General features: G+C 39.4%; 1 protein-coding gene across 1 annotated transcript; it reads left to right on the top strand.

The window, feature by feature from the left end:
* Window positions 1-80: 80 nt before the first annotated feature.
* On the top strand, window positions 81-13,204 carry LOC119918946 (complement C3-like; the record flags this gene model as incomplete). The annotated part of the gene is given in 22 exon segments (XM_038739536.1): window positions 81-220; window positions 947-1,156; window positions 1,498-1,558; window positions 2,839-2,922; window positions 3,007-3,210; window positions 3,729-3,804; window positions 4,577-4,736; window positions 5,370-5,483; window positions 5,645-5,801; window positions 6,221-6,384; window positions 7,780-7,935; window positions 8,166-8,225; window positions 8,455-8,545; window positions 8,958-9,009; window positions 9,313-9,400; window positions 9,841-9,930; window positions 10,671-10,776; window positions 11,058-11,147; window positions 11,252-11,335; window positions 11,626-11,706; window positions 11,972-12,119; window positions 13,017-13,204. Coding segments are annotated over 22 exon segments (2,561 nt in total), but the record flags the coding sequence as incomplete, so codon positions are not given.
* Between the last annotated feature and the right edge of the window lie 4 nt (window positions 13,205-13,208).

Genomic DNA, 13,208 nt, shown 5'->3' with positions numbered 1-13,208 from the left:
CTAAGGATAATGGACCTACTACAAATGCTCATACACATTTATACATCCCATCACTGCAATGTACTTCTGAATGTCTGTAGGTTTCTGTGTTGCCGAGCCGTACAATGTCAGAGCATGGAAGCGTTTCTTTGTTGACCTGAAGCTGCCATATTCAGTGGCGAAGAATGAACAGGTCGAGATTAAAGCCGTCATCCACAACTACGGCTACGACGAACTGCATGTAAGAAAATCAATCAAGTACTGACACTTCCTTTCTTTTCAGTTGGGGAATTGAGTAAATATAAAATGCATTTACTACAATAGGAGTTGCCTGATAGATAAAACAAAACAAAAATCTTTCTCTGCAGAAGTTAAAACAAGACAGGGGTCTGCAGCCATACTAGCACCTCTGAGTCTGTTCTCAGCATGCTAACATGCTCATGATATTACTAACATGCTAGTTTAGCAGTATAATGCAAGTATAATGATCACCATCTTAGTTTACCATGATTGCATGCTAACAGTTGCTAAATAGCACTAAACAGAATGATAGAATGATGCTAGATGAAAAGTTAAGGGATCACCAAAGTGATTACAATTCATTCCAAGGGGAACGTGAGTGTGTGTACCAAAATTTGGCAAAAATATGGCAATCCAAAAGTTGTAGAAACACAAATGTCAACATTATGGTGGCGCTAAAGGAAAAAACAGGGGATGACCTGTCAGTAGGATTTATCCTCTGGGCACCATGAATGTCTTCACAAGGTTTTTTTTCCATGTAAAAGTTGTGGAGATATTTTAGACTTGACCAAAATGATAAAAGACAGAACGACCAACGATGCCATTCTCAGAGCCATGCTGCTAGCATAGCTAAAGATAAAATGCAGCGTCTATTCTCTTTTCATTGAAATACAATAAAATGAAATTAAATGCATTTGGTATTATGCTGTGACTGGTTCCTGTTCAGGTGAGGGTGGTGTTGATGAAGACGGAGGGCATGTGCAGCATAGCCTTTAAAGACAGACACACACAGGAAGTGACGCTGTCGGCCGGCTCTTCTGTTGTGGTGCCTTACACCATCGTACCACTGGTGGTGGGGAAACTTCCTCTGGAGGTGATGGTGGTCGGCAGAGACATGATGGGAGGAGACCGCATCCAGAAACATTTACGGGTGGTGGTGAGTCAGTCTTGATGATGAAGACGTCATGGCAGGATAATCAGGGTAGGATGTTAATGGGAGCCAGTAAAGATGAAGTGTCTTTGTTTTACTGAAACAAAGTCAGCAGCTAAAACAGAAAACCTGATATTCTGGGTTCTAAAAATGTGTTTCTGTAATCGAATGTCACAATAATTTTATTTTTATGGTACTTCTATGTCAACATTTTCTTTTTAGACATTATGCCAGAAATACATAAAATGTTGAAAATAGAATATGTATAAGAAGGTAATTAAAAGATAACACAGAATTACTTGAATAAATATCTGCTTTTACAATAAGTTTTTTGTCAACCCAAACAGGTGGATGGAGTTCAGAAGACTGAAGTATGGAGTGCAGTGTTGAACCCAGCTGCTGAAGGAGGTAAGGTAGCAGTAATGCTTGATTTCCTATTATCTCTTGGTAAATTAGGTCACATTGTGTCACCAATATGGGATTTCATGTTTACGTCCTTTCGTCTGCCCAGAATGAGCTGATTCAGCAGTATGCATGGTGGAGTTGTTGTTTTTTTGTGATCACATTTTTACTTTTTACATTTTACTTTCACACATTTAAACAAGGATTAGGCAGTTAAAATGTTCTCACAGTCCTCCAGGACCTATTCTGATGTGAACTACAAATGTCAGACTTAAATTGGGAAGGGTTTTGGGTTTGTGCAAAGTGTTGATTGGCCCAAAAGCATTCCAGAGTCTAGTAACGTAAGCAAAAGTACAAGAAATGAACAACTTTGACACGTCTTTATCATGTTGTGGATGCTGTGTTGTGGTTTTTTTTTAATTTTTTTTTTTATGGAGATATGTATGTAGTTGACACAGGCAGAAACAGGTTGTTTTTTAAATTTTGGGCAACAAAACACAAACTAAACTAGACTTTTTGATTTACGTTCTTACTGACAAAACAGATTTACCACTCACTGTACTGTGTTGATTGGCTGGTGGGCCTTCAGCACTCCCTTTATTCTGATTAGCTAATGTGCTGCATCAATTATGTTTGTGCTGTGTAAAAATGTAGGTTCTACCTTATAGAAAGACAAGGCCACTTTACCATAGGCTACTTGGGACATCTTATCCAGGTAGTTTCATTAGCTCTCTATTAACTCTCTTTCATTAGTCTCTATTAACCTGATCATGTGGAGCCACTTGCTAACTGGAAAAACCCACTCAATGCAATTCTGCAGACTGATAAGAGATTCACCCCACTTGATATGGTCTAGTAAGGTAAAGGTATGGAGTACCTTTGTAGCCCATATATTATTATTTAGTAGCTGCTAACCATACCTTACCTGGTGTGAGTTTGAAATTCAGTGAAAATAATGTCTAGGTTATTTTTGATCCAGTTTGCCCTTGTGAGTTTTTTACAAGCTGTAATGTTCTTTCTGTGTGTTGCTGCCACAAAAAACAATAAATGCTTTTACGACAAGATAGACATCTGTAATGCTGAAACAAAGGTAATGCATATTTTTGAATGTTCCAGTTATGAGACAATTGCATTTTAATCACAGCTTTTCCATATTGGTGCACAGTTCAGTGTGATTACAGACACAGCAGGCTCTAAAAAATTAGACAGCAGTTTGGTGGTCACATCAGTAAAAACACTGTTTACTACTTTTCTGGACTTAATGGCTGTGTTTTCATCCTCTGCAGGAGTGCAGACGGTTCGTGTGGGCCAGATCGAACTAGAGTCAGTTGTGCCGAACTCAGTGCCAGAGACATTCATCAATGTCAGAGGTCAGTCACTGACAGAGCGGTTATAAGGATTAAAAATAAATCTAAGAGAATGGATTGATTCCTGATTCTTCCTCTCCACTCCAGGTAATGTGTTGGCAGACAGCATTGATAACTCCATCAGTGAGGACTCTTTGGCCTCTCTGATCCAGATGCCTGGCGGCTGCGTGGAGCAGAACCTGGCCAGCATTACTCTGCCGCTCATCGCCACCCTCTACCTGGACCGAACCAGCAGCTGGGACAGTGTAGGGGTGGAGCGCAAGGCTGAGGCTCTCCGGTACATCAGGAGAGGTTAGAGAGAAGGAATGAATGCATGGATAAATTAATGGATGAATGAAGGACATCCAAAAAGTAGGATGAATGATGAATATATAGCTGGAAACATGGGTGGATGGATAATTTGATACATAGGTGGATAGATGAATAGATAATTTGATACATGAATGGATGAATAATATGATACATTGATGTTGGATAGATGCACCAATGGCTCAATGGCTATTAGGAGGCACTGATAAATACATGAATCAGTGGATGATGGATACAGCAATGGATGAATGGCTAGTTGGAAGGATGGATGGATAGTTGGCTAGATTTGTAGATTGATGGACGAATGAATAGACAGGTTATAAATAGCTAGTTGGATACATGGATGGATGGGTGAATGGCTGATGGATGAACTGCAGCCTTGGTGGACAGATGGATGGATAGATTATTTTGGAACAAGCATTGTTTTCATTATGAACAAGTTAAGACGTCTCTCTCCCTTCCACCCCATCTATAAATTATTACATGTTCTGTGTTTTCAGGCTATGAGAACCAGCTAGCCTACAGAAAGAGTGATGGCTCGTACCCCCCCTACAGCAGAGAAGGCGCAAGTACATGGTACTGTCCTATGCTGTATATACTGTATGTACGGATGGGTGTCAAATGAAAGGAAAAACCAACATGAAGTGTCTTAGTGTGGAGTCAGAACAGCTTTAGCGCTCCTTACCTGGTCTGTGGAACAACCTTATTTAATCAGACGTCACTAAATAGATCATGATGAAAGTTGATGATATATAATTTGGTTTTATGGAGATGGTAGTGGAGAGCGCTGAGATCAGGTGACTGTAAAGAACGTAACATTTTATTTAATAATTTACATACTGACCAAACCATTTACATTTATCTGACGCTTTTATCCAAAGCGACTTACAATTGCTTTACATGTCAGAGGTCACACACCTCTGGGGCAACTAGGGGTTAAGTGTCTTGGTCAGGGACACAATGGTAGATGGGTCACAGTGGGGGACTGCATTTGATATGTTTCTCCTATCTTTTATTCAGGCTTTACCTTTTATTCATCCTGTCAATCTATATATATACTTTTTTTTTTTATTAAATCTCTAAAACCCAAGAAATACTAGTAAACAGATTATTTCAGTTTCAGTGGATTTGGGGATTTCAAGTTATGTGGATTTTCACACGACTTCTCTGTAAAACCTATTAATATATCTGATTTAATAAAAGATCATTTGAATACATGCCACATTCTGAAATAAAATCCTGCAGAAAAGTAATGAAAAGGTCAGTGACTCAGTCAGTGGTATAAGTTAAATAATGTGTGCTTTAAAGTGACCAAATGTTGGCTAATCACAGTCCACCTGAATGTCAGGATCACAGCATACGTGGTGAAAGTTTTCTCCATGGCTAACTCCATCGTTGGCGTCAACGAGCAGCAAGTGTGTGACCCTCTGCTCTACCTGGCGAAGAACAAACAGCGTTTTAGGGGGAACTTCGTAGAGGACAACCCAGTTTACAGCACTACCATGACTGTGAGAGACACAAACACTCAAACATGTTTTTTCCCCTCCTCTTCCACTCTCCTCATCCTTCTATCAGTTCACTTTCATTAATAAATATCAAAATAATATAAAAATCCTCCAATTAAATAAACAATAAAACACCCACTGTATGTACATACATATTGTATCAGCTGAGGACTCTGTGTTAATTGTATGCTAGTATTCTTTTTTCACTCTAAATCTTAAAACAGTAAAATAATAACACAGCGGTTCTTTTTTTGGTAATTTTTTTGATGGCGGTGGTGTCTTCTTTCTCTCGGGGTAATTGACATCATGAAACAAGTTCAGTTCAGTTTCAGTTTGCTAGCAGACATCTTTTGAGCAAACTTATATGTCCTCAATACAGGAAGAAATCAGTCCTAGAAGAGACAAGAGAGATGCTTTCCATTCTGGTCTGCTGAGGCGGTATTTTGAAGAAAATGTAAACAAAAGTTAAAATAAAATAGAACTGAAGAAGTCTCTCGGATGAGAGACGAAACGTCCCTGAGTATCTTCAACAAAGCCCAGTTCCCCCTGATTTAAAACCTTCCTTAAATAACTATGACCTGGATGACTGAGAACCATCACAGACATCTAACAGAAAAATTTGGTTTGTGTCTCCAGGGTGGTCTCCGTGGCGATGACCCTGAGACAACCCTGACGGCCTTCGTCCTCATAGCGCTCGCTGAAGCCAAGCAGGCAGGAATCAGCTGCAACGATTTAAACACGAACTTAGAGGTAATTCATGCAAACATATTATCTGCAGAGTTGGTTGTGTCAAGCTGGATTTAATCTTTAGTTAACTTTCGTTTGTTGCCTGTAAAACACTTTTTTACCTCGTTGTTATTGTGATCGGTGGTATTATCAGTAGTATTGTTTACCATATCTGTCTGCTGTAGTTAGTTATCAGTAATACAGCTGGATACCTGAGTAGAGCGCTGGTGAAGACGGGGAGGAGACCGTACACTGTGGCTATCGCCTCCTATGCGCTGGCTCTGCTGGGGAATACTGGACTCTACAACCTGAAACAAATTTTACTGAGTGCTGCAGCTCGAGGTATCCTGTGTACCCCACCCTGTTTCATTTGTACAGTACACAGAATCTTAACTGCAAAGACACTTGTCCCTTTAATAACTGCTTCATTCTATTTATTTTATTTATTTATTGCCAAAATATCAGACCTCTAACCAAAACTATTATCTTAAAACTGAAATATTTGCATTCCTACTATCTGTAATTGCACCTTTCTCTCTAGTCTAGCTCTTATTCAGAGTGAGCAGAGTAAATAAAACGGTAAAGGAAACATTTAACAAACATACAGCATGTAGCCATATAAATTATTTTATACTGAACATACCAAAATTATCCAAATTTTGTTGTTAGTCTTAAAAAAAAAGCTGCAGAGTTGTTTTGTTGGTTAAAGAGTGATAGTATGTTGCTCTTACACAGGCGCTCCCTCCCTCTCTCTCCTCCAGGTGGAAGCCACTGGCCTGACAGTCAGAACAGCTTGTTCACCTTGGAGGCGACCGGCTACGCCCTGCTGGCTCTTGTCAAGTTGGGACACCTGGAGGAAGCTGCACAGCCATTTAAATGGCTGAACAGCCAGAGGAGGAGAGGAGGCGGCTTCGGCTCCACTCAGGTACACGGCAGGGCAGGGCTGGTAGCTGAGCTGTAAATCCAACAGTTTCTTACTGCCTTTTCAAACTTCTCTTGCTCCAGGCTCTGATTAGTGGGTACTGCCTTATGTTGCCTTCACACTTGACTGTTCTGTTACATTATGGTAAATGCAGAAGTTAATTTATACTATTCAGATGAAGCCATGACACACTGTCTGTTATGGACAACAGTTATGTTGAAAATGGATTGAAGGGTATGAGCATGAACATTCATTCTCAATCTTTGGGAGCAGTTTCTACATACATATACTCTACATAATCTTAGTTTCCAGCTAATGCAGTCTAATATAGCAGTATTATTTTACAGGATGTAGTTTGTGATGCCGTTGAATTGTATTCCATACAGAGAGTTGTTTCTGATTTTTAGCCTAACCTCACTGATGTAAATGAGGTGGACAAAATAAAGAAAAGAAACACCCGTCAGTGTAGCACTTTTTGACCTTTCATCTGCATCTCGTAAGTTCAGCACTGATTTATTTTTTCATTTTAGTAGCTTACGTTTTGATTCACAGGAATCTGTGTTCGTAACGGGATTTGTGAGGTTTTTTAACAGCATCTCACAGTATCTCAAAGTTGAAGCCCCAATATAATAACCCAGTCAGGCTAAACGGTCACACAAAGCTGGTTATCAACTCGGTAAATCAACCTGGGTTTCCCAATCAAGCCATCAGCGCGTCCACATATAAGGGCTGATGTTGCCAGTTGCAAATATGGACAAGTCTGTTGGCAACAGAGCGTCATGTTTTTCAAACAAAAAGTATAATATTGGACAAATACAAAGAAATGAACACATAATCCAGGTTGAAAGCAACGCAGCAACCAAATGGAGGAGGCCGACTGTGAACGTGTAAGTTAACAGGCTTATAATATCACTGCCCGATCATTAAGGCACGAAGAGGTCTGAATATAATTCCATTTGTGTATTCCACACGCATCGTTTAGACAAATTCTGATGGTCTGTATGACCATTTTAGTCTTATTGTTTCAGCTGCAGCAGCTGTGTGTCAGCACTTCAACAGTAAAATTCGAAAAGCTGGGCATTGAATAAGTGGTCGTTACAGCTGACTTTCAAGAACTTCTCGTCACTTCACAAATCAGAATTAGTTATTTATTTAACACACTCAAAAATGTTCCAAATATTGTTTGAAATTAACTTCATAAAGCAACGAAACAAAAAACAAAAAAATCCATTCATGAGGGAAAAAAAAGTGCTCAAATAGTGGTGGAAAGACTATCTTAAAAACTCATATTACCTGCGCCCAAATAGATAAAGGCTGTGTGCTACATGACCCGAATAAAATACTGTATTACTGCAGTCTTTCTTATCAGTTCTGTTTTCCTTCTCTGTCCTCTCTCAGTCCACCATGGTGGTGCTCCAGGCGCTGTCAGAGTACCTGATTAACAAACCTCCTCCTGTTGACCTCAGTCTGGATGTGGATGTAAGGATAAAAGGACGCAAGGAAATCCGCTACCATTTCAACCCCAAGACTGCCTACGCTGCTCGTTCCTCCAAAGTGAGAGACTTGAAACTGAATGTAACATCCAGCCGAGTTAATCAGTAGGAGACACTGGGAGTGTGTCATAATGTTTCTCACATGATGTCACGAAAATCAGCACAGCTCAGTTTTATAGTTTTATCAGTGAGCTTAGACATTTGGGGATTTGAGAGCAATACTGGATGCAAGAGCAACATCAGGGAGTGTATTTGGCCAAAAATGTCTTCTTCTCTGGTGCTTTTCTGTAGTTGCCTGCTAATCTTGATTTGGAAGTGGAGGCTCGAGGAAATGGACAGGGCATACTGGAGGTACGATGACTTATTTTGTTTAACATAATTTTTCTTAAAAAAATGTACACATACATATACAGATATGGTACATAAATTAAATCAGATCACATGACCGGAGATTGGGATCATTCCGTTTCAGACATACAGCAGGATTTTGTTCCTAAGTGAGGCTTTTATGTGACCATAATGTTTTTTTTCCTCTCGTGTCTGTCTTTTGTTTTGCATGTTTTGTCCACTCGGACTCAAGGTTGTGACCTATTACAACCAGCTACATGATGTTGATGAGAAAATGCCCTGCAAGCACTTTGAGCTCAACGTCACTATTGAAGAATCCAGCGGTAACTCGAGTTCTCGTACATGATCCATGATGTCTTGCTCTTCAGTGTTTTATGTCCTTTTACTGTAGGTCATGTGAAGTCACATTTAGTGCCATAGAGGGATGAAATCCATTTCAGCAAATATCAAAATCTCCTAGATTGTTGTTTTTTTCTTGATATATTGTAAAAAAAACATGGAATGATAACAACATGGTAGCAGAACATAATGATAAATGTTTCTTAATGGAACTGCCAGGACATTTTTTAACATATCACATCTTCAATTAACTTCTAGAAATGATAAAAGTGTTATTAAGAGAAAAATAACATACAAACTGTAGCAGAACTAAATAAAATAATTATATACACTCCACAGCATAAGCACCCCAACCCACTTTACATAAAATAATGCTGTGTTTCTGCCTTAAAACAGAAAAAACTCCAGCAGATGTAGAAAAATCCTATCAGATGACCATCAAAGTGAGGTGAGTTATTGTTTTAAATGAAAGTTTAAACTTTTTTTTAACTTTTATTAAAGTTGATGAAAGGAAATAAAAGACTAAAAATGTTCTGAGGCACAAGTTGAGGATGACACACTTGATAGAATTACCTGTCTCTAACTGCAAAATTACTCAGGTTGATATATATGATGCCGCTCACACGCTCGAAAAATTTTATCAGTGTTCTCCTTCAGTTCTATAGATAATTAAGTGGGAGACTGGCTTTCTGTTGATATTCTCTCAGGTTTAGTATTTTTTGTCAGTGCTGGTCTCTTTCTAATCCCACAGGGCTTTAGGACCCAGAGATGTCAGGATGGTGGTTCTGGATATAAGTCTGCCCACTGGCTTCACCCCAGAAAACTCAGACCTAGAGATGGTAATCAGCCTCTACTATTAGTGCTAAAAAAATTTAATTTCCATTTATAGAAAATTATTTTAAAGGTTTAAAATCTCAAGAGAATGCTTAATAGTTTTACTGACAATGCTTTTGCTTTTATTTTGGAAAACACCTGAAGTAATAATTTAAAGTAGTTAAACATATGAAAGACCCAACCAGATTGAAATTAATATGGATTCTAAGAACAATTAACTTAATCTATATAAAAACCTTTTTTTCAAATGCTGGACAGAAAAAAAGAGAGAATCACTATAAAATGTTTTGGGATACTAGTCAGTGAAACCGGGGTCCTAATCAATCCCACTCAGATAGAAGTTTATAAAAGTTTAGTACATTGTGAAAATGATGTGTGATAGCTCAGATGAGACTGTTCACATGTTAGGGTTGTTAACTGATTCTGCATGTGTGTGTTTGTTTAGTTGTCAAACTCTGTGGACCGTTACATCAATAACTTCCAGATTGTTGATAACCTGAGTGACAGAGGCTCCCTGATCATCCATCTGTTCAAGGTAACACAGTCAGATTTGCTTGTTTGCAACCATGAGTTTGACTTGCTGCTTCATGTCATTGATTCTGTAAAGTTTAGAGTCGTCATTTCGTGAAAAACTGGTCTCTTTAAGCATGTTTTTGCATCTATATATTAGGGGTGGGAATCACCAGAGGCCCCACGATACGATATTATCACGATATTTGTGTTGCGATTCAATTGCGATTTTAAATATATTGCAATTTATTACGTTTTTCCAACTTCCAATTAGGTCCCTAAAGTCAAACTTTGTCAACATCTGTTTATCTAAAAAGATACATTTCTCTGTTTGTTCATATCACTTTTTCAGTCCTCTATATGGTCCTGTTAAGATTTCTAGTGGACTAAAAAAATCAATAGATTTTATTATTCTAGTACCAAAAAGTTCCTCCCATCTGCAATTTATATAATAAAATATCGATACTTGGCGTCCGTGCATCGATACAGTATTGCCATTGCAAATATCACGATATTATGCTGTATCGATTTTTTCCCCCCTCCCGACTATATATGTCTATATTAAAATAAGTGTTTTTACAATATATTGAAGAGATTCCAAGTTTTACTCCGCTGTTACACAGATAATTACATGAATCATCTTCTTGAAACAGGACCCCGTACTCTGGAGCTCAGGCTTACTAGATGAATATACTCACTGGCTGTGTAATGTTTCTGCTTCCCTTTTCTGTTGTAATAAATTATCCTCCCCCATCCTCTTCTCAGGTGTCTCACAAAGAGCCAGAGATCCTGGTGTTCAGGCTTCAGCAGAACTTTAAGGTCGGCCTCCTCCAGCCATCCACCGTTACTGTCTATGAGTATTACAGCCCAGGTATGAGAACACACCCTGACCATCACAGCTTTTTACTGCATTTTATGTTTACAAATAAAAATTTGATATTACTGGAAATGCTGCATAACACCTAATAGAACAGTGTCATTGTGGATCCGCCTTTAGTCCCACCTTCCTCCCTCTCAGCTGGTCAAGATTCACTGCAGACTACGTCATTATGAGACATAGGCCTACAAACAGTGAAAGCCCAGCCTGAGACAAACAAATTAGTTAGACATATATGATGTTGACAGGGGTTCCTTGCTCTCTCTCTGTCACAGATCACCGCTGCAGTCGTACCTACACTCCCAGGGAGGACACAGAGCAGCTCACACGGATCTGTAGGGACAACGTCTGCCGCTGCACGCAGGGTAAAGTGCGCATGTTGCGAAAACAGTGCACTGGTGGACATGTTTGTATTTATGTTGTCAGTCATTTTCAACCTCGTTACTTTCTGTGCGCTCACAATCTCCAGGAGACTGCTGTGTCTCCAAAACCGACGGTGAAAACTTCCCCAACAAAGAAAGAGAGACGTTTGCCTGCAAGTCTTTACACCACGGTACAGTACGGTGTCACACACTCACAGCTTTAACATGCTCACATGCACACAGCTGAACTGTGGTTAAGTTTAAAAGTTGGTCAGAAAGTCTCGAGTAATTGCCAGTCAAATCCTTAAAATGTATAGTAGGATTAATAATGATTATTACTTGCTGCGTTTATTATTAGGCTGACACTGACATACCCGTTCATTATACAGTGTATATATAGTATGTAAAATTCAATTACATAATTCATAAATTACATCATTAAGAACACGGCAAAGATAACACCTTTTTTCTTGTGCTTCAGTTTTCCAGGTGAAGGTGCTGAGTGTCAGCCAGAGTTACTACGACAAATATGAGATGGAGATCACACAAGTTATCAAGCTGGGTAAGTCATTGCTGTGTCTGTGTTTTATGGTCATCAGCTCTTTTTTGAAAGAAAGGATTGTGCGCTAATAAAAACCCCAGTAGTAGGATATGACAAGTAAGATGTAGGGATCACAATGAAGAATTTCCTAATAAATAGGATTATAACGTCCAAGTATGTTATCAAAATAATTTATTAGATGGACCCATATTCATACATGATTTGAGGCTCTGTTATCTAGTAATGTGCAGCCATGTATTATCTGAATCTTTCTCCTTCCATCTAGGTGTGGAGGATGGTATTGAAGTGGGCCAGAAGAGGATTTTCATGTCTCATGGAGGCTGCAGAGATGAACTCAACCTGAAGCAGGGCTCCCAGTACCTCATCATCGGCCCCAAAGACGACCAGTGGAACACTGACACCGACACAAACAGGTAAGGAGAGCAAGAAAAAAAAATCCTTAGTGGGAAAAAAAAGGGTAGGCACCTCTTGGAGGTCAAGTTTACATACTGCTGGGGGTTCTGACTTTACATGTGTTATGTCCAAGGTCTAGGGGCAAACCTGGACATAACATAAGGGTGTCTCCCCACTCTTCCCACTGCCACCAAGTAAGGCCAGTTCAACACAGGGAAAATAGTAGCAGTTTTATTTTGTGTTTTGATAGGTTACAAACAAAAAGGGGCTTCTGGCTAACTGCTAAAGAATGTTCAATATCTGTTCAAACTCTTAATTACAATAATCAAAGTATTTACATCAAACAAAGGTTTACACATTCTCAAATCACTAAGCTTCCACAACACAGATGGCCAATGGCTGGGAGTAGCAGAGTGAAGAGGAAGAGCTGGGATTAAAAGTGGCTGCTGTCATCCTGTTGACTAATTGTGACGCAGCAATCAACTCTGCTAGTCCAATCTAGGCGCCCACTAGGGGCGAGTTCAATCTCAAAACATTCTGCACTTGTTTGCAACGTTTTCGGATTGAATGACATGTTTCTTTTAAACGTCGTGCAACGGGCTTCGAGGTACGTTTTCTCCGTTTGTTGGATGTGTCAGAGTTGTTACTCAATCAGCTGCGTCAAGTTTGTAAACACAGAGGTGTTATAATGACAGTAAAAATCAGCACGCTTGCGTACACAAAATCTGCCAAGCACATAAGTTACCAAAGTAGAAAAAGTTAAATGCTTGCTGGTTGTTCACAAGAACTAGAAAGTATAACAGTATGTCACCTGATTAAAAGTCATGCCATGCTGAAAAGGTACATAAACACGGTCTTCTGATCTATTTAAATACAACACAAACTGTCTAAACTCCTCTCTTTCCTCCATTTTTCAGATTCATCTACATGTTAGGAAAGGACACCTGGGTGGAACGCTGGCCTTTGTCTGCAGAGTGCTCCAGCAATCCCAGCCTGCAAGCGAAATGCAAGAGCCTCCAAGATACTGCAGATGAACTATCTGTCAACGCCTGCAGGCTATAGAGGTGTCTGAGCAGCAACTGTGCACCAGTCTCCTCTGCCCAAAGATG

Source organism: Micropterus salmoides, unplaced genomic scaffold (genome assembly GCF_014851395.1).
Source record: "Micropterus salmoides isolate LMB-PRFRI ecotype aquatic unplaced genomic scaffold, ASM1485139v1 Ms_hic_scaffold_2497, whole genome shotgun sequence".
Taxonomy (NCBI): domain Eukaryota; kingdom Metazoa; phylum Chordata; class Actinopteri; order Centrarchiformes; family Centrarchidae; genus Micropterus; species Micropterus salmoides.
This window is presented reverse-complemented; position numbering and strand designations above follow the sequence as displayed.